At 67.2% G+C, this 20,179-nt stretch overlaps 1 protein-coding gene across 1 annotated transcript in view; it reads right to left on the reverse strand.

Annotated features, from left to right (window-relative positions):
- Window positions 1-466: 466 nt before the first annotated feature.
- The window catches only part of FLII (FLII actin remodeling protein), a 28,228-nt gene continuing 8,515 nt past the window's right edge, over window positions 467-20,179 (reverse strand). The window contains exons 5-30 of the mRNA XM_075899771.1: window positions 18,856-18,941; window positions 17,603-17,764; window positions 16,621-16,724; window positions 15,770-15,945; window positions 15,198-15,355; window positions 14,649-14,733; window positions 13,619-13,766; window positions 13,225-13,358; window positions 11,484-11,696; window positions 10,737-10,916; window positions 10,195-10,277; window positions 9,707-9,781; window positions 9,190-9,273; window positions 8,570-8,741; window positions 8,247-8,351; window positions 7,135-7,326; window positions 6,521-6,709; window positions 6,074-6,213; window positions 5,416-5,644; window positions 4,691-4,845; window positions 4,517-4,577; window positions 3,549-3,677; window positions 2,685-2,791; window positions 2,248-2,353; window positions 2,012-2,077; window positions 467-1,674 (exon numbers count right to left, since the gene is read on the reverse strand). Coding sequence (XP_075755886.1) covers window positions 1,540-1,674; window positions 2,012-2,077; window positions 2,248-2,353; window positions 2,685-2,791; window positions 3,549-3,677; window positions 4,517-4,577; window positions 4,691-4,845; window positions 5,416-5,644; window positions 6,074-6,213; window positions 6,521-6,709; window positions 7,135-7,326; window positions 8,247-8,351; window positions 8,570-8,741; window positions 9,190-9,273; window positions 9,707-9,781; window positions 10,195-10,277; window positions 10,737-10,916; window positions 11,484-11,696; window positions 13,225-13,358; window positions 13,619-13,766; window positions 14,649-14,733; window positions 15,198-15,355; window positions 15,770-15,945; window positions 16,621-16,724; window positions 17,603-17,764; window positions 18,856-18,941 — 3,474 coding nt within the window. The 3' untranslated portion in view covers window positions 467-1,539. The remainder of the gene's footprint in view (window positions 1,675-2,011; window positions 2,078-2,247; window positions 2,354-2,684; window positions 2,792-3,548; window positions 3,678-4,516; window positions 4,578-4,690; window positions 4,846-5,415; window positions 5,645-6,073; window positions 6,214-6,520; window positions 6,710-7,134; window positions 7,327-8,246; window positions 8,352-8,569; window positions 8,742-9,189; window positions 9,274-9,706; window positions 9,782-10,194; window positions 10,278-10,736; window positions 10,917-11,483; window positions 11,697-13,224; window positions 13,359-13,618; window positions 13,767-14,648; window positions 14,734-15,197; window positions 15,356-15,769; window positions 15,946-16,620; window positions 16,725-17,602; window positions 17,765-18,855; window positions 18,942-20,179) is intronic.

Below are 20,179 nucleotides of genomic sequence, written 5' to 3' on the forward strand. Positions count from 1 at the left end.
TGACTGCCAGCTGCTTCTGGGGTGCAGCATCATCCATGGGGCCAGGTGTGGAAGGTCCCTGCCTTAGCCCTGCTGCCGCTGCTCACCCAGCACTGGCTGTTCTCCCACTAAGAGCAGCACAGGGCTGAGGTGGGGAGAGAGGTTCCCTCCCCCCCAGCCCCAGAGCAAATGGGGGGAGAGTCCGTTCTCCTGGCTGTAGCCCTGAGGCAGCCTGCACCCTAAACCCCTGTCCGGGCCCCACTTCAGAGCCTGCCCCCCTCCCCTCAGCCTTGAGCAAACCTCCAGCCTCTGCCCTGCTTGGCCCCACCTCCTGACTGTGGTGCACATAAAACAGTCCTACCCGTGCCTAGGAGAAAGCAGCCGGGGCCAGGCCCACCTGGTGTAACTGAATACTTCAAGTGCCAGCACCATCCCTGTTTGTGCTGGTGGCGGCAGGCAACGGACAGTCACGCTGGGCCCGGCCGGGCTTGGTGAAGTGCAATCTTTATTGATATGACACAGACCGGCAGCCTCCCAGCCCTGCAGCCAGGGTCCAGGCCAGGCACTGGGAGCGGGTTGCTGGGTGCAAATGGTGCAGCTAGACCTCGAGAGCCAAAACGGGAGGGGGGGGGGGGGGGGAAGAGGGAAGGCAGCTGGTAGTTAAACCAACTCCAGCAGCACCAGGGCAGAGGAGTCCACCAGCTGGCGCACAGGCCCTGCTTGCGTGGCAAAGTCTAGGCTAAGCCCAAGTGCCTGCTGTGGAGTTACCACCCCCCCCCCCCACACACACCCCTACCTCAGCCCCAAACACTTGTCCTGGTCCCACAGCAGCAGGGGGCCGGAGCAGTAGCAGCCCGCGGGGGGGGGGGCCCTAGCAGCCAGGCCCTGGAGCACAGGGGTGAGTGAGTGGCTGGGGGCAGGGGCAGGCCAAGGCACCTCCAGGCTGGGTACAGCGCTGGAAAACAGGGATTTTAAACAGCACCCCACTGGTCTCCCCTGGGCAACTGGGCCTTTTCTATAGTGGAGCCTAGGGGAGGGGCACACCCCCCTTTCCCTCCCCTTGCCGGCAGAGCTGGCTTCATTTCCTCAGCAGGAAGCTGCAGCAACCCCTCCAGCGCACCCAGCCAGGTAGCAGCTCCCTCCACCCCCTCTCCTGAGAGCAGATCCCTCATGGCCCCAGCAACAGGAGCCGATATAATCCCATGGGGCCCTCAGCCCCCCACAAGCTGATCCCACCCTCAGCCCCTCTTCAGCACCGACCCTGGCCTCAGAGCTGAGAGGGGCTGGGCTGTGACTTTGGGGAGCAAGGGGGGGTGCAGCATGTCACCCCCCTCCAGCCCTGAGACAGAGTTCAGTCCCGCTCTGGTGGCTACAGGGGCCGGCCCGCAGCTGCTCCTACCCCCCAGGGATTCTCCCGCAGAAGGGCAGCTCGGGACCAGGCCTTGGCTGTGACTAGGAACCCGCTGTGGAGCAAGAGGTGGCCGCAAAGGCGGGCCGGGTGCCGGCTGCCCCCCTCGGCAGGGGCGAGGCTCCCTGGGGTCCGGGCCCCGTGGCGGTTCCTCAGGCGAGCGGCTTGCGGAAGACGCTCCAGGCGTGGAAGCAGCGGGTGAAGGGGTGGGGCTCGTTGCCCTTCCGCACCAGGCGCAGCTTGCGGGGGCGCTCGGCCGCCTTCGAGCGCATGTGCTGGATGTAGACCTGGAAGGAGGGGGAGGGGTTGCCTCAAGCGCTGCTCCCGGCGGCCAGGCCCGATCCTACTGCCGGAAGCAGGAGCAGGCACCGGCCCCGCCCAGCCACGACCCCTCTGCTGCGCCAGGCCGGTGACAATGCAGCCCCGGGTGAGCCTCAGAGGCAGAGCAAGGAGCAGCGTGTCAAGGGTCCATACAGCTCAACAGGCCCCAGGAACCGGGGGCAAGAGCAAGAGCCTCCCTCCCAGGGGGCAGGCCCAGGCTGCAGCAGTGTGCCCCCCCTCCCCCAGTTACCAGCCTCCATTCGTAGCCCGGGAGCCCCTGGAGATGCTCCAGCCCAGCCTTACCTGGCAAGCTTTCAAGCTCAGCTTGATTTCCACCTGGCTCGTCTGGGTGCCCACCCACATGTAAACCTGCAGGGAAGAACAGACACTCAGAGCTAGGGAGGATCCGGGGCAGGCAGCCCAGCGGGTAGGTCCGGGGGGCAGGGACCAGGCTCTCTAGGGTGGCGGCAAAGGCCTGCAGGGTGCAGAACAGGCAGGGAGGCTGATCCCCTGCCTACGGCCCGGCCCCAACCCCTCACCTCCTGGCCGTTGTCCAGCAGCATGATGTCGTCGTCCGCCAGGTCGTCCTGGCAGAAATCGGAGCACTTCTCCGACACGGCGAAGTAGCCTTTCTCGTTAGAGCACCTGCAGCGCGAGAGCCAAAGCGCCGTTAGCAAGAGGGGCCCTGCCCCAGGCCAGCCCTGCAGGAGCCGAGCAGAGCGACGAGTTCCTCAGATCTCAACCGGGCGTGGTCCTGAGCTCTGCAGACCCCACCGCCTAGGGGCTCCTGCGCCTTGGCCAGCCCCCCTGCTGGCACCAGGCCATCCCGCTGGCATGAAGAGCCAGGAGCCAGACCAGCATGAGCCCTTGGAACAAACTCCCAGCCACCGGGCTGCCAACGCCGGGGACTTGGCCCGCCCACCCGCCAGGGGCTGCGACCGCTCCCGCCCCACAGGACACAGCCAGAGGCACGCACCTGAACAGCCGCGAGTACTTCATGTAGTCGGCGTCTTCGTCATAGGCCTTCTGGCCCCCGATACCAACCCAGAAAAAGTTCTCGGGCTCCTCCCCTTCGTTTATCACCTGGTGCAGAGCAGAGGGGTCAGTGTGCGCCCATGGGTGTTGGCGGGGGGGTGAGAGGGGGTGAGTGCAAGAGCTGCTCCCAGGTACAGTCCGATCCCGAGCCGGTGCCTGAACTGGGACCAAGCTCTCCCCTGTGGATGCACCCCAAAGGGGTCAGCAGCCACTAATGTTCCCGCTCATCTGTTCCAGCCATGTGCGGAATAAGGTGTGTTCTGTGCACCAAGACGTGTGCCAATGTGCACCACCCGGCGAAACAAGGAGAAAGCAGCCAGCTGTGGGCACTTTGCTCATCAGTTTTGGGCAGCACTGGACTCTCTCCTGAGCGGCTGCCCCGTGCACAGGGAACACTGCTGGCCAGCCTGGGACCTCGTTACTTCACAGGACCAAACGGCCTGAGTCCCACGTGCTGGCCCTCCCCTCCTACAGGGGACGCGGCGGGGAAGGGACTGTTTCGTGGAGGCTCAGCCTGCCATTAGCTGTCCCGCTTTGCTGGCAGACATGGGCATCTGCCCAACACCAGGAAACCGCTCAGCAGCTGGGGACTGGCCTGGGCCTGGAGTAACCAGCTGCTGCTCTCTGCTGGCCAAAGCCTCCCCGCACTGAGGTTTCAGCCCCCATAGGCTTGGCCGGAGACCTCCCCCACCATCCGCAGAGCCATGGCTGGCCTGACCCGGCCTAGAGCGCTGCTGAGGAGCAGCCACTGGGCTGGGCAGACAGAGGCTGCCCCGGGGAAGTGCCCTCGCGGAAGCCGCCTCACCTGCTTGCTGTACGAGTCATCGAACATGTGGTTCATGATGTCCTCAGCCAGCTTGGCCTCCTCGGGGTCGGCGGCCCGGCCCACCCAGGTGTAGACGATGCCTTGGTTATCAGTGCTCTCGAACGGCACCTAGGGGCGTGGAGAGCCCGTCAGGCAGGGGCAGAGCCCTTGGGAGAAGCGGGACAAGCTGATGGAGTCCCGTCAACAGGGGCCAAGGCCCTCCGAGAAGGGCAGAGGGAGGCTCCATGCGGCGGGATCTGCTGCTTTGGCTTAAGCCAGGAGTTCAGAGCAAGTCCTGACCAATGCTCCCACTAATCTTTTCTAGCCATGTGCAGAATAATGTTTTACACGCACCGAGGCCTGTGTGAATGTGCACCACCAGCAGAAACACAAACCGAGCTGTGGGTGCTCAGCTGATCAGCGCTGGACTCTCTCCCCTGAGCCGCCTCACACAGCTGGTCCTGCCCCACACCCCCAAGCTTTCCATTCCTCCTCTCTCCAGCTGCTCCTTGCCCATGAGCTGTGGGGAGAAGAAACCAGGCACCCAGCACCTTCAATGGCAGCCCTGGATGGCTGGTGCCTCCTTGGACCAGCCACGAGAAGGTGGCAGCAGGGAGTTTCCAGGGACTCCACCTCCTTAGCCAGAACAGGGAGGGGAGAGGGAGGGCAGGGGAATCACAGCCTCCTGCTTTTTAAGTAAAAGAAACAGGCACAGAATTCACGTCCCCCGCAGATTTCTCCCTGCAGAACAATCCATTCTGTTGCGGTGGTGCGGCAGTTACACCTTTTGGCCACTAGGGGCTGCTGTAGCGCCGGAAGGCTCACTGTCGAAAGGGCGGGGCCGTGGCCGCCCCACGTCTGCAGAGGGGGATCTGGTGCTTGGGTGCAGACCCTGGGCTACGACACGAGCGGTCGCAGCCGCAGGCCCACGGAGCCCCCAGCGGCGCCCCAGCCCCAGGGCCCCTCACCTTCAGGATAAAGCAAAACTCCGAGTTGAGCAGGCTGGCGGCGGTGCCGATCTGGATGCACCTGCAAGGGGAAGACGAGGCGTTCTCAGCCCCCGCCTGGATCCCTGCCCGGCCGGCCCCCCCCTCCCCCAAGGAGCAGGCTCTGGCTGGCAGAGCGGCCCCTCCGGCTCTCACCGGGTGCAGAGGGCGCTGCCGTTGGTGCGGACGTGGTACAGGCTGGGCTGCAGGTTGTCCTCCTTGGACTTCCTCTTGCCCTTGTGGATAATGAACTTCCTCTTGAAGTGAGACAGGAACTTGGGGTTCTCCTGCTGCTGGGTCATGCGCACGACCTGGGGGCAAGGGGAGAGCGTTCGAGGCGTCCGGCCGCCGCGGAGGGGACCCCAGCACATGGGCAGAGCCATCCAGGGAGGGAGAGCCACTGGCTAGCAAAGCATGCTGGGTATCTCCATGCAAATGAGACCCTGCCCCAGCTGCCAGGTGAGGTGCAGCCATGGCAGGAGCAGGGCGCCCCCTGCAGGCGAGCCCAGGAGCTCGGCTGACCCCAGGCAGGCTGAGCCGCATGCTCCAGCGGCTTGACCGGAGCTCAGTCTCCCTCGCCGGCTCCTGCAGGAGCGAGCCTGGAGCCTCCACAGTTTGCCAGGGCAGGTTGGCAGCGCCTGCCCCAGCCAACACGGGCCTGACGCGTGTCACACCAGCTCCAGTCCTCCCCACACCCCCCAGGGGTCAGCATCTGCCGGAGGCTCCAAGGCTGAGCCCCACAGCTGGGACAGGGATGGGTAACACCCCCCACGCCGCAGGGACTATACGGCCTTGGGGAGCGGGGTTTTGCCTGCTACAGCCCAGCTCGTGGGATGTTCCATGTGGCTGGGGGCGGGGGGGCTCCCTGGGGGAGCGCTCACCTCCAGCTTGCCGGGGAAGAGGCTCTCAAACTTCTTCTGCAGGCTGAAGGTGAAGGTGAGCCAGCCCATGTTGGAGGCCTCGCGCCCCTGCCAGAAGTACACGATGCACTGGAAGTCTTCCTCTGGCTGCTTCTCCTCCTCCTCCTCCTCCTCCTCCGCCCCAGCGCCTCTGCCGCCGCCCTTCTTCTTCTTCTCCGCCTCGTCCTCGTACTCCACCGGCACCCAGTACCTACCAGCGGGGGGGCGGGGGGGGAGGTCAGTGACACGGGGCCCCACAGCCCAGCCCAGCCGCCCCGGCCACGCCCACTCGGGGGGGGGGGTCCAGTGACACAGGGCCCCACAGCCCAGCCCAGCCGCCCCGGCCACGCCCACTCGGGGGGGTCCAGTGACACGGGGCCCCACAGCCCAGCCCAGCCGCCCCTGGCCACGCCCACTCGGGGGGGGTCCAGTGACACGGGGCCCCACAGCCCAGCCCAGCCGCCCCGGCCACGCCCACTCAGGGGGGTCCAGTGACACGGGCCCCACAGCCCAGCCGCCCCTGGCCACGCCCACTGGGGGGGAGCGACAGCAGAACAGTCTGGGGAGGGGGGCGCTGACAAATGAGAACGGGGGAGGATCTGGGGAGGAGGGGGCTGCCCGGAGAGGCTGGGGATGTTACCGGCACAGGAAGACGTAGCAATCCTGCGTGTGGAAGTGGCCAAACTCCTCTTCGGGCAGGCGAGCGAATTTCTTGCCCTCCAGGACGAAGCCCTCCATGCCGTCCAGGTCCTCGTTCCACTCCTCCATCAGCTGCTCCGCCTGCGCCGAGAGAGGCCTGCATGAGGCGCCGTGAGGGCGACGCAGCCACTGGTGGCAAGCTGGCCTAGTGGTTAGTGCTCTGCGTGGCGGCCAAGGAGACCCTGGGGCCAGTCCCGGTCCTGATGGCTCCTCCCCAGGCTGTGGGGCAGAGCCCCTGCGTGTAGGGCCAATGCTTCCACTGGCCAGATGCAGTGGGACTGGCCTGCCCCCTCCCCCTTGCCTAAGGGTAGTCCCCGCCCCTCCCTGCCGGGTCGGGAGAACAAGGGCCCAGACGACTCCCCCGCGGGCCCCCCCCCATGTGCCACACCTCTGCCAGCACCATGGGGGGCTGGCGGGGCAGGAACAGCGCTGTCAGGTCTGCCTTCATCTGATCCTTCTTCTCCGCGTCCTTCTTCACCTTGCCGGCCAGCCCCCCGCCCTGCAGCACCGTCTCCGCGTTGCGGGTGTAGTCCACCTTCAGCACGTCGTCCCAGTTCTTGAACTTGGCCTTGAACACCTGCCGCGGGGGGAGGAGAGAGACGCCGGCCCGGGGCGCTTCAGCCTCTCCGGTGGGGGGAGGGGAATCCGGCCCTGCAGGGCAGCTCCGGCACGGCCAGACGGGAGACTAGACGGACCCAGACTGTCCCTGCAGAGCAGCCCCCGACTCCCACCGCAGCTCCACTGGCCTCTCCAGGAGCGGAGGGGCCATCAGCCAGCCAGGCTCCGGCAACAGCCCAGAAATACGGGGCTCTGGTGCCCGGGTGCCACTAGGCAGCGCTGCCCAGGCTGCCAGCATGTGCGAATGCAGAGCACTGGGCAGAGGGAGCGACACGGGGCACCCCTCCCCCGGCGTGGGAGCAGAGGGCACGTGCCCCCAGCCAGCCCCGGGCCACGGAGGGGCACCTGGAGCCGAGCACAGCGGGGATCTGCCCCCCCCCGTACCTGGCACTCGGTGCCCTCCAGGTTGCGGATGACCATGGCGTGCTTGGGCCGGTGCAGCATGCTGCACAGCTCCTGGCCCAGCTTGAGGGCGGCCGCCCGCACCAGGCGCGGGGACTTCCTGCCCACCCAGATGAAGACGTCCGACCAGCAGTCCAGGATGTACACGGCCTTGGTGTCCAGCAGGCTCTGCAGCTGCAGCGGGAGAGGAGGGACTGAGCGGGGCGGGGGGGAATTCCAACCCTGGCCCCTGCTGGGATCTGCCCCCCCCGCCCCCCCCAGAGGGACCCTGAGCTAAGCAGGAGGGGAGGGAGCTGTACGGATAAGCCCTGCTCCCTGCAGGAGCCACCCAGCCTCTTGCCCCACCCTGCTCCTCCCCCCACACAAGGGAGGCGTTTTCTTGACAGTCCCCAACTCCAGCTGAGCCAGAGCGCTAGGGAGTCCCCCCAGCCCCAGGGATCCATTCTGCTGGGGGGAGAGGGGGCCTGCTTGGCCCTGCCCGGCCCCCCCAGCCCCACACCAGGGAACCGTTCTGCTGGGGGGGGGCACTGCTTGGCCCCACCCCCCAGCCCCCCCAGCCCCACACCAGGGAACCGTTCTGCTGGGGGGCGGGGCACTGCTTGGCCCTGCCCGGCCCCCCCAGCCCCACACCAGGGAACCGTTCTGCTGGGGGGGGGGGGCACTGCTTGGCCCTGCCCGGCCCCCCCACCCCACACCAGGGAACCGTTCTGCTGGGGAGAGGGGGCCTGCTTGGCCCTGCCCGGCCCCCCCACCCCACACCAGGGAACCGTTCTGCTGGGAGGGGGCACTGCTTGGCCCTGCCCGGCCCCCCCAGCCCCACACCAGGGAACCGTTCTGCTGGGAGGGGGCACTGCTTGGCCCACCCCCCAGCCCCCCCAGCCCCACACCAGGGAACCGTTCTGCTGGGAGGGGGCACTGCTTGGCCCACCCCCCAGCCCCGCCCAGGGAGCGGCTCCCCCACTTGGCTGAAGCGACAGGGCAGTTTGAGCAGGGCCCCAGCTCCAGGCCAGTCCCCCCCACTCCGCCCCGCGGCCTTAGCGGAGACAGCCCCCCCCGGCCAGCCTGCTGGAAGGGACCCCCCGCCCCCGCCATACCAGTCGCATCTCCGGCAGCAGGTCCACTGTGGGCCGCTTCTGGTGCTCCACCGAGAGCTTGTAGTTGATCTGGGGCAGCTCCAGGTAGCCCAACCCCAGGCCGACCTGAGCGGAGGGGAGAGGAGCGGGGGGGATGAGGGGGGTGGCCAGTCTGTCCCAGGGCACCGGGGGGGGGGGGGGAGCCCTGTGGGGCAGGGCTCCATTAGTTCCAGGGCCCTGAGGGGGATGGGGGGGGGGGGGAGGTCCCCCCGGGCAGGGCCCAGTCCATCCCAGGGCCTGGGGAGTAGGGGGTGGGGGGGGGTAGCCTGCGAGGGCTTCTCTACCTTATACAGCTTGGGCTTGGCCGGCTGGAAGTCGTCCGGGACATTGGCCTTGATCTCCTCGGGCTGCCCCCCCAGCACCTCCCAGAACTCAGGGGGCTCCTGGCCCTGGCTCAGCAGGGTGATCTCCGCCTTCCCCTTCCGCTCGTTCTTGTTGATCTTCTCGGCGAAGAGCCTGCACGGGGGGGGGGGGGGGAGGGGAGGGGGCCGGAGAGACTCCAGTGAGACCCCAGGCCCAGCCTGCAGTGCTCTGGGGGAGGGGCCCCCGGCCTGTGGGGGCGCACGGGAGGCCAGATGGCAGCGGGTGGGGCTCGCCCTGCCCAGGGATGGCAGGATCCCCCACCCAGCCCAGGCTGGCAGAGGGTCAGCATGGGGGGCTATGGCAGGCAGGCGCCTCTCACGTCCCGCCAGGCCCTCTGCCCAGTCCGGCCTGGCGTGGGCGGCGCCCACCCTGCTCCCCGGCGGGGGCGGCGCCCACCCTGCTCCCCGGCGGGGGCGGCGCCCACCCTGCTCCCCGGCGGGGGCGGCGCCCACCCTGCTCCCCGGCGGGGGCGGCTGGTGCGGGGGCCCCCTCAGCGCAGCCTGGCTCTGCCCCCGCCCCGCCCCCCCGCTGGGGGTGGTACCTGGCTTTGGTGGTGTTGCTCAGCGTGGCCTGGCTCCCCCGCCACACGGAGATCTCCAGGCCGTTGTCCAGGAGGAAGACGAACCTGAAGGCCAAGGAGGGGGGGAGGGGTTGAAGCCAAGCGCTGAGACGGGGGCACAGTGGCAGAGACCCGTCCCTCCCCTTGGCCCTCCCCCCTCCCCCGGTAGCCGGTCGGGGCAGAGCTCCTGGCAGCCAACACGCCCAGCAAAGGCCCGGTTGGGCGAGTCCAGTTCTAGAGTCAGCTCCATCGCCGCCCCCGAGCCTTTCCCCGTGGGAGGCAGGGCAGGGCTGGCAGCCCCGTGGCTCGTACCTTGGCCATGGTCACCCGGGGCCAGGCTGGATCACTGATCTCTGCAGCTTCTGCTCCCAGACGGGGGCCTGCAGGTGACCACCCCTATCCCAGCAGGCCAGCCCCCTGCGTGTCCCACGGGAGGCACGTCCGACCGCACTTCCCTGCCGGGGCTCTGCCGAGCGTCCCGACCTCCCTCCGCACTCACCGGGGGTCCAGCGAGGCAGCCTTCAGCGCCACAGGCTCCAGCTTAACATTCTTCTTCCCGTAGACCCGATACAGCCTGCAAGGACAGGCAGCACGCCAGGGGGCTGAGTGGGAGAGGGCCACAAAAGGAACCCACCGCCCACAGAGACCTGGACCCCACTTGGGCACCAGGGTGATGGCATGCCCTGGGGGACTCGCTGGCAACATGCTCGCAATAGATCAAGGTGTGTGTGTGTTTTGGGGGGCGGGGGGGGTTAACTTCTGGAACTCACTGCCACAGGACAACCCAGCAGACAGGACTGAATCTGGGATCTCCACAGCTGAGCTCACAAGCTCACCCCATGTCCAAGACCAGAGGGCCTGGGCTCTCGGGGACAGTGGTGAGGTGGGCTGGGCCCAGAGATAAGCCTGGGCTCTGCTCCAGTCAGGCAGCTCCTCTGTGCCCGCACGCCCCGTACTCCCACCCCGGGAGGGGGGGGGAAGCCTTACCGGGTGATGTACTGCGCGTCCTCCACGGTGTAGAAGCCGCTGGCTGTGCCCCCCTCGATGTAGGAGATCTCGTGGTCAAACACCTACACGGGGGAGGGGACAAGGGGTCAGCCAGCCGCACGGGGCTTCTCTGCGCCTCCCTCCTGGCCGGCTGGGGGTTGTGCCCCATCACAGGGGGCGCCACGTTCTCCGGCCCCAGGGCAGCTGGAGAAGGAAGGCAGGGGGGAGGGTGTCATCTGTCCAGGGCCGGATTGGTCTGGAGGCGGCTGTGCGGAGGAGCTGGCAGCCGGGGGGCGGGGGAGAAAGGAGAAGGAAGGCAGGGGGGAGGGTGTCATCTGTCCAGGGCCGGATTGGTCCGGAGGGGGCTGTGCGGAGGAGCTGGCAGCTTGGGGGCGGGGGAGAAAGGAGAAGGAAGGCAGGGGGGAGGGTGTCGTCTGTCCAGGGCCGGATTGGTCCGGAGGGGGCTGTGCGGAGGAGCTAGCAGCCCCCGGGGCGGAGGGAGGGGGGAAGAAGGCAGGGTCGGTCTCCGGGGCGGGGGGTACCTGGTTGAACTCGTCGCTCTCGTCCCCCATCTCCTCCCGCACGGTGCGGCACTCGGCCCCCAGGTAGTTGCGCAGGTTGACGGCGTGGATGGCCGCACTGGCCTTCTTGTCCAGCGTGGCCTCCTGCCCGATCCAGTAATAGATCTCCCAGCTCAAGGAGCCGCTGTCGTCCAGGAACGTCTGCGGGGGGACGCCCACAGGCAGAGCGGTCGCAGGGGGAAGCTGAGCAGGTCGTGGGGGTATCCCCCCTCCCTGGGCCACCTACACGTCCCCCCCCACCCCTCCGGCACTGGGACGCCCTCTGCAGCCACGTCCACCATCCCCCACATCCCACGAGGGGACACGGCCCGATCGACATGAGAAAGCTGGAGTGGAGGTAGGGGCGTCTCGAGGCAACGGACAGGCTGGAGGGAGCCCGTGGAGGGCAGGACCTCGGACTGTCCCATCTCCCGCCCACCGTATTAAACCCCTTCCCAAGGCACCCTCTGAGCCTAGGGAGGGAGCGTGGCCCGAGCACGGGGCTCTGGGTTCTATCTGCAGCTCAGGGGGAGCATGGCCTAATAGTTAGAGCAGGCGGGTGGGAGGAGGGAGTGGGGGGGAGTTGTGAACCAGGACCTCATTGCCCCTTGGAGGGAATGTGGCCTAGTGGTCAGAGAAGGGGGTAGTGAGCCAGGACCCCCGGATCCTATTCCCCTTTCTGCCCTGGGACGCCGGGCAGCTCGCAGCAGGGCAGGGCGGCGCCGGTACCTTCAGCACGATGTAGCAGTCGGCCTCGTAGAACTTCCCGTTGAAGGCCTCGTCCACCAGGGTGGGCACGAAGTTCTCCATCTGCCAGACGGAGACGCCGGGGATCTGCCCCACGTCCTCCGTGAAGAACTCCGAGTAGTTGAGCTGCGGCTTCTCCAGGCTCTGGTCCCACCGGCGCGTCTTCAGGTCCGTGTATTTCACGTCCCCGTTCTCCTGCCGGGCGGGGGGGCGAGAGGTGAGGGCGGGGGGGCTTCTCCCAGGCCTGGACTCCACAGCATCCCCCGCACAGAGGATCTTGCTAGGGCAGGGGAAGGCAAGATCCGGTCCCCGGCCGAATCCGGCCCACCAACCCTAAGGACCCGGCCCACGGGCCGCCCCACCAGGGCCCTCAGGCACAGAGTAGCCAGCAGCTTCAGATCAGCCCCACGCCGCCTTGAGCTGATCTGGGGGAGACTTTGCCCACTGCCCTTGCCCCCCAGCAAAACACCGCTCAGCCCCCACTGACCAGGAGCCAGCCATTCCGAGCTGCCTGGGGCTGCTGCAGGCGGTAGGGCTGCCTGAGGGTCCTGCAGGGCTGCTGGCCGGGAGCCACCTAGGTAAGTGCCTCCTGCCAGAGCCTGCCTCTGGCACCCACCCACTAACTCCCTGCCCCAGGTCGCCTCCTAAATACTCTGCACCCACCTCCCCCAGGTCACAACTCCCTCCTGGACCCTGCACCCCCCCCCCAGATCCCTCCCCCAGGCCAGAATCCTCTTCTGCACCCAGCCCCCCTCCCAGACCCTGCACCCCCCCCCAGATCCCTCTCCCAGGCCAGAATCCTCTTCTGCACCCAGCCCCCCTCCCAGACCCTGCACCCCCCCCAGATCCCTCCCCCAGGCCAGAATCCTCTTTTGCACCCAGCCCCCCTCCCAGACCCTGCACCCCCCCCAGATCCCTCCCCCAGGCCAGAATCCTCTTTTGCACCCAGCCCCCTCCCAGACCCTGCCCCCCATTCCCCTGCTCCGGGTTACAACCCCCTTCTGACCCAAACTTCCTCTAAAATCTCCCACTCCCACCTGCACCCCAAGCCCCTACCCGGAGCTCCCTTCTGCACCAAACTCTGCCCCAGACCCTGCCCCCCCTCCCTAGAAAACTGTGGCCCTTGACCACTTACCAAAATCTTGGAGTGCTCCCCCCATCCAAAATTATTGCCCACCCCGGAATGGGAGGCAAACGGGGCCTGGGACAGTCACACCGGGCCTCCCCAGCCACGGACCCTCCTGCAGGGAGCTTGGCCGGCCACGCACGAGGCAGAAGCGAGAGCCAGCCTGCTGCCTCGGTTCCACCTGGGCTCAGGGGAGCCAGGGAGCGGCTGTGCTGGGACCGCGCTGAGCACAGCTGCCCAGGCAGGCCGGGTCAGCCCTTCTCCAGTGGCTGATCTGTCAGCAAATGCCCGGCAGGCGGAGAGCCCTGGCAGGCGGGCAGCCTTGTCCGGATACCCCACGCCCACAGGATGCAGTGAGGTCTGCCCCCAGGGGCGAGGCTGGTGCCCCGATGGCCAAGCCGGACTGGCAGAGGCACGGAGCGCCCACAGCTTGCGCTGGCCTGGGACGGGGGTGGATGCACATGGGCCGTGAAGGGAGGCAGGCGAGGGGGAGAAGGGGCAAGCGGAGATGGGGCCCCACCGTGCTGTTTGCCGTCGAGAAGCCGCAGGTGAAGGTCTGGGTGTGTAACGGACGGACACCCTGCCCCCGCTCCCTACCTCCAGTTTCTTGTTCTTCTCTTGAGCCACGTCCGACATCCCCTTCAGCACCTGCTTGGCCTGGTCGTCCTGCGCCGAGTCCTTGCGCCGGCGGAGCCGCATCTTGCGGGCCGAGGGGTCCTTCGTGCCGCTCCCTGGGAACACGGACGAAGGGGGTGAGAACCGGCAGCCACAGCCTGGAAGTCACCAGCCCCTCTCCAGAGCCCAGGCTGCATGTGGGATCCTGCTCCACGGGGCACTCTCGGCCCAGAGGGGGGAAGGTGTGGGGGGGGGGAGAAAAATCGCCTGGCCAGGTGCCCTCCGGTTCTCTGCTCCCAGGGTCCGGGGTTCCCAGAGATCCAGGCTTCAGCTGGACGGGACATTCCGCCCTCCCCAAAATCGCCCCTTGGTTCACCTGCCGCAGCTGCTGCGACGGTGGCGGGCGAGGCGCCGGCCAGGCGCAGCTGGTTCTGCAGGGAGAAGTCGATGTTGTACCACTCGGAGGTTTTGTCCACCGGCTTGGGGGGCATCACCAGGTTGGGGTTCTCCCGCACGTCCAGGATCTGCAAGGGCCCGCGACAGAGAGGCGATCCAAACACCAGCCACGAGAGAGACCCTGGCACCGGCTGGGAGTCTCCCCTGCCCCAGCGGGGTTAGGATCAGGGCCTGACGGGGTCGCAGACGCTGCGATGCCAACCCTCCCCGGCCCACAGGAAAGCCATGCCCAGCAGTGGGCACGCCGGGGCCCAGGGTTAATCCAGCCAGCAGGGCCCACGGCCTGGGAGCCAAGCGCCACTCAGAACAGATCTGACGCTCTCAGCACCCCTAGGAATGGGCCCCGTCGGCAGAGGGACTCTCCATCTCCCCCCCTCCCCCCGTGCAGGGCCGGTAGGCGGGGATTCCACACCAGGCAGGGCCCAGCGGGGCAGATCCAGGTTTGCCCCCCTCAGCATGGCACCGGCTGGGCACCCCAGACCAACCGCTGGGCAGCCGGGGAGCGAAGGGCTCAGCCAGCTCCATTGTAGCAGCTCCCGCCCAGGGATTTGCTAAGCCAGGGCGCGGGGCAGCCGGCTCAGCAGGACCTGGCCTCAGGCTAGACCCCCACAGCCCCTGCGTGCTAGACCCCTTGCTGCGTGGTTGCCTAGAGCCTCGACCTGGCTCCCAGATGGGTCTAGGCTCCCAGCCTCTGCGACAGACGGGCCCAGCCCCCTGCATCAACTCGGCCGCCCCACGGCTGGCGAGGGGCAGAGCACCTCCCCCGCCTGTGCAGGATCCGGCCCATTGAGGGTGCGGCTGGTGGGGTCAGGGGCTGAGCCTTGCGCTCCGCCACCACCAGCCTGAGCCCCCCAGGATGCAGGGACCCCCTGAGACCGGCTGCCGCTGGTGCGCGGGGCCGGGGGCGCAGGGGGAGCACGGAGGCCCAACTCGCCCTACCCCCGCCTCACCTCGATGCCCGTCAGGAAGTGAACGGCCTCCGGCAGGGTGACCAGGCGGTTCTTGTTCAGCACCAGCTTCTTCAGCTTCGTGCACCTGGAGGGAGACGGAGGAGAGGTTTGGTGCCCGGGCGGGGGGGTGGCTGTCCCATCCCACCCGGGCGCTGCTCCGCGCCCAGGCTAGCTCCGCCTGCCAGCCACGCAAAGCCCTGCCGGCCCCTCCGCAGAACGCGCCCGCCTGCTCCTCCCGCCCAGCGACCTCGGGGGCACCAGAGACGCCTGCCTCAGCGCAAGGGGTCAGGGCCTGGCGGGGCTGGGGCGGGCTCGTCGGCCGCTTGGCGGGTGAGCTCCACACGCAGCAGGGCCGGAGGGGCTGAGTCCCGCGAGGCGGGCGGGTAACCGGCAGCCGGAAGGCGCGTCGGGACGGAGAGGGCCAGCCAGCCCTGCTGCCCTATCCCCACGCAGCGGCCCCGGGGGAGACGCGCCCAGACGATGGGGAGGATCCTGCTTCTGACCTCCAGAGCCACCCCCCCCGGCCAGGGCGGCAGGTGGGGGACCCACCTGCACAGGCTCTCGGGGATCAGCTCCAGGTTGTTGTTGGCGGCCATGAACTCCTCCAGGCTGGCCAGCTTGCCGATGCCCGAGGGAATGCCGTCGAAGTCCAGCTTGTTGGAGTTCAGATACAGCTTCTTCAGCTTGATCAGCTTGCAGATGGCGGACTGGACATGGGGAGAGACGGGCCACGGATCAGGGGCCGCCCCTAGCCTGGGCCACAGGGCCCACCATCCCAGGCATCTGGCCAGCAGCTTGTGCAACTCACTTAGCCGCTCCGTGCCTCAGTTTCCCCAACAGCACCATGGCGCTCCTGGGGTCACAGACTGCAAGGGGCACTAATGGGGACCCCTCTCAGTGAGCAAAGCACAAGCCTGTGGAGTCCGAGGAGACAGGGGGACGGTGGGACTGGCCTCTGGGGCTGTAACCCTGCTGGGGCTGTCGCAGCGTCACAAGCCAGCGGCCAAGCGCCCGTGAAAGCCACCGCGACCCCCCGGCTGAGCTTGGTGCTGGGCAGCCGGCCGGGAGGCACCGGGCCAGCTCCCCGCGGGGGGAGGACGGAGGGGGGACGTGTGACCTACGGGCAGCGAGGTGAGCAGGTTGCGGGACAGGTTGAGGGTCTCCAGCTGGGTCCACTGGTCGATGCAGAGGGAGAGCTCCGCGATCTCGTTGCTGCTCAGGTTGAGGCGGCGCAGGCTGGAGAGGGTGTAGAGGCACTCGGGGACCCGGCTCAGCTCGTTGCAGGAGAGGTCCACGTCTGGGGAGGAAGAGCGGGCGGGGAAGTGAAGCCCACGGGGCTGGGCCCCAGTCAGCCCAGAGACGCTGGCTTCCACCCGCGCTGTGAGCGCCCGGACGGGACACCGAGCAGGGACACGTGGGGACGGGGCAGGCAGCCCCCCTCCCTGGCCCCTCTCCACCTACAATGGGGTCAGGCCTGCACCATTTCGGGGCCCCGAGGCAATTGCCTCCCTCGTCCCCACAACGGCTTGTCCCACGCGGCAGCTCCTGCTCGCAAGAGGCCCCTCCGCCGGGGGGTGTCCCGGTGCACTCTGGGACTGCAGGCCAATTCCTCTGCATCGTTAGCGGGAGCAGGGCCTTCTGGGTAATTTCCTCAGCCCCAGCGCACTGCATGGTGGGACGGCTGGACCAGGGAATTCGCACCCGTCGCCGGGCTGCCATCGGGGAAGAGGGAGCTGCCAGCGACGGGCTCAGGCAGGCCGGAGTTGAAGGCCCTGCCCTGGGAGACGCGCCCACAGCGCACCCACCGCTTGCCCAGTGCCGGGGACAGCATTTGAGCTGCCAACGGCTCGCTGGGAGCGGGACGCCTCTCTCCGGCGCATGGCGTCCCTCCAAGGCCTCGTGCGCTGCCCAGCCGCGGCCGGGAGGAGGGCCGGAGAGGGGCCGTTCCCCTCAGCCCCGGTCTCTGGCTCACCGGCGAGGTTGCTCAGGCCTTCCAGGCTGGTGGGCAGGTTGCTCTGCGTGCGCTGCGTGTTCCTCAGGTGGAGGGTCTGCAGAGCCGTCATGGCGGGCAGCTGCCTTCACGGGGGAGGAAAGGGGGACGCTGTGAGGGGAGAGCCACGGCCAGGCCTGGGCCAAGCCCGGCATCCAAAGCTCTGGTTCAAGGGGAAGCAGCACAGGCGTAAAACTGGGCTCAGCCGGGACACGAGCCCATTCCACACGGGCTCCGGCAGCGTGCGGGGAAGGCTCAAGGGTGCCCCGGGCCGTGGGAGCCGGAGCCCTCCCAGAGGCCGTGCTGGGGGGCCGAGGCTGAAGCAAGCCGGCAGGACCTGTGCCCGCCACAGCTATGCAGAGAGCAGCCAACACAGGCTGCTCTAGGGATCTCGCTGCCTCCTGCGTCAGGAAGGCAGGACAAGGGACCCACTGGCAGTGGGGTGGGCTCTGGAGTGGCCTTGGGGATAGGGCATTGGCCTGGGGAGGGCAGGGTTGTGGGTTTGAGTCCCTGGGAGCAGGGCCCCAGGGATGGAGCAGTCTTTAGGGCTGTGGCCGGCACTACGAGGCCCAAGAAACTGGGCCCATTGAAAGACTTCAGGGCTGGAGGCCAAGCCTAAGGCGGCGAGCGGGGGAGGGCTGGTGTCAGCGATGCCGCAGGCCAGGTCCCTCGCCCAAGGGCTCACTGCAGAAGGGGCCCAGCAGGCTGGGTTCTCAGGTGTTGAGCGGGGAATAAAGCCCCTCGGTTGCCTTTCGGCAGCGGCTCTGCCTCCCCAGCCCAGTGCAGCTGCAAACCAGTCAAGACACCGGGGCCCAGGCCAGACCAGGCTCTGCCCAGCAAGGCGCAGGAGAGCGGCCCGAAGAGCGCCCAGCCAACGGGGCCTCTCTTGGCCCGTCCTGCCCCCCCCCCCCCCACAGTGCCGGCTGCCTCCCCCCACCAAGGCAGCCTGAGCCCCGCGACCTACCGGAGCTGGGCGTGCAGCAGCGGGTTGTCGTTCAGGATCAAGGTCTGAAGGTGCACCAGGCGCCTCATCTGGGGCGGGAGGCTCTCCAGCCGGTTCTCGCTCAGGTCCAGGTACAGCAGGTCCGTCAGGTTGATGAAGAGCTGGGTGGGGATGGTATCGATGCTGGAGGGGGAAGACGAGGCAGGGGCTGGTTACCGGCCGGGGGAGGGGAGGGACGGGGCTGGGCGCAGGGACCCTGCAGTGCCAGGCTGGGAAGTTGGGGTGTTCACAGTCGGTTAAATAGGAAACCGGGTCACCGCCGACACTGTCACGCTCTGCCGGCTTGACAACTGTCGGATGAAAGCTTCATCCTGCAAAGCCCGCAGCAATGCCTCCCCGGGAGCCGGCCGAGTGGAACCGGCGCCCGAGGGGGCGTCAAGGCTGCAATCAGCCACGTCCACAGTCACGAAGGGGCATGGGCCAGCTGCTCCAGAACATACCCAGGGCCTGGCCAGGGTCGTACCGCCTGGGTGGCTGCAGCCTCGCAGCTGTGATTGGCGCCACGTGCAGCAGTCTAATTTTTTCCCCACCCATGTGCGGAATCAATTTTGTTCTGCGCACCGAGGCATGCAGAGACGTGCACCACCCATGGACACACCTGCTGCTGACTGTGGGCGCTCTGCCAGTCAGCTGGGTGGCACCTGAATCTCTCCTGAGCAGCCGCCCACGCACTCCGCTTACAGGGAACGCCGGCAGTCCCCCCGCTTCGCCTGGCTGGGTGCAGACACATGCCCCGGGTCCCCAGGAAGAGACAGCAGAGCGCGCTCAGCTCCCTGCCCGGCACAACAGGGCGGAGCGAGGGGACCCAGCCTTGTTACCCAGCCTGGCAGCAACGCAAAGGGGGATCCTCCGGGTGTGGACAGGGCCGCAGGGGATTCCCCGGGCCGGGGAGGGAGGGCATTTCCAGGGGGAGTGAGCCGCACGGGACACGCGCGCCTTGCCCAGGAGGCAGAGCAGAGGAGGGCTCCCTGCAGCGGCCTGTTTGGAACCCGACACGCTGGGATCGGCTGCTCTACGCGCCCCTCGTAGCAGATCCCTTCTCTCCACGGCATCAGCGCCAGCGGCCAGGCCTGCCCCAGGTCAGGGAGGGGGGTTGGTTGGCAGGGCTCTCCTGCCAGCTTAGCCAGGACGTCTCACCTGCATGCCCAGCTGGTGCACCCAGCCAAGGAGCCCCCTGCCCCCGCTGGGCCGGAACACCCGATCGGCCAACCCACCTGTTGTGGCCGAGGTTGAGCACAAGCATGTTCTTGGCGTTCTCCAGCTCCCGGGGACACTCTGTGAGCTGGTTGTAGCTCAGGTCCTGGGGGACGGGAAGCAAGAGAGCCGTCAGGAGCAGCCCTCCAGCTGACACAGAGCGACCCGCCCAGCAACAGCCTCCCACAGCCAGAATCAGCCCCCTGCCGCCACTGCGAGGCTCTTCAGGGCTGGCCATGCTGCCGAACGGCCAGGTCTGAGGGCAAACGCATGCCCTGGATGATGCACTGAGAGCGGGTACCATGATTAATGTTACCTCTCCTTGTTTTCACACAGGTGCGGAATAAATTTTGTCGCGCGCACCAAAGCATGTGAGAATGTGCACCACCAGCAGAAACCCAAACCCAGCAGCGGGCCAATCAGTGGGGCAGCACTGGACTCTCTCCTGAGCAGCCGCCCAAGTGCCCAGCTGACAAGGAACATGACCCAGGACTGCACCTACCTCGGCACACAACCCTGCCCCCCTTTGGTGCCCCTATCCAAAACCAGGGCACAGCCTCTAGTCTTCACAACCCAGCCGTGAGCTTTGCTACCTGCCGAGCCAGGCACAAGGACACCACGAACTTTGCCCTTTCCAACACAGCAGCAGCCGGGGGCAGCTGTCCTGCGTCAGTTTCTTCCGAGGACGCATCAGCGCCGCTCAGAGTCGGGCCCCTGGGGGTTTTGGTGTGGCACACCAAAATGGAGGCTGCTCATTGGACGTTCCCCTTTATTTCTCTGCCAGATCGTGGTGTTTACAAAAGACAGGTTAGGAATCCCCAAGGACATTCCTGGGTCGACTAGATCAGCTTTAAAATGGAGACGAATTCCGAGGTCAAGTAGGTGATTAGGTGCATTACAGTAATGTCCTTAGGCCCTAGTTGGAGGCCAAAGTGAGCGTTAGCATAATACACACACTAATAACCGACCGTCCCTGTCAGTCTGGGCTCCATTGCGTTAGGTGCTGTACAGACACAGAGGAAGAGCCCTGTCCCCAAGCCACCAGCCTGTCCCTTTCAAAAGACGATCCAATAACAAAACCACCCTAGTGCACACAGCTGGGTTCTTTGGAGAGCACGTGGCTTATCGGCAACAGCCGGGCGTGGGACTGTCGAACCTGCCGAAGAAAGTCACACTCCGCATTCCCATGGAGTGCCAATGGGAGTTAGGCACTTTTTAACAGGCTCCCCCTGCAGTAATGGGCTGGCGCCTGTACAGCCAGGAATGTCCTACGGCCAGACTTTGCGACAAGGATACATTTGTAAAGGGTTAATCGGGGAATAACCTTCAAAATTTGCAGAGAGG

The sequence above is a fragment of the Pelodiscus sinensis genome, chromosome 16 (genome assembly GCF_049634645.1).
Source record: "Pelodiscus sinensis isolate JC-2024 chromosome 16, ASM4963464v1, whole genome shotgun sequence".
NCBI classification, from domain to species: domain Eukaryota; kingdom Metazoa; phylum Chordata; order Testudines; family Trionychidae; genus Pelodiscus; species Pelodiscus sinensis.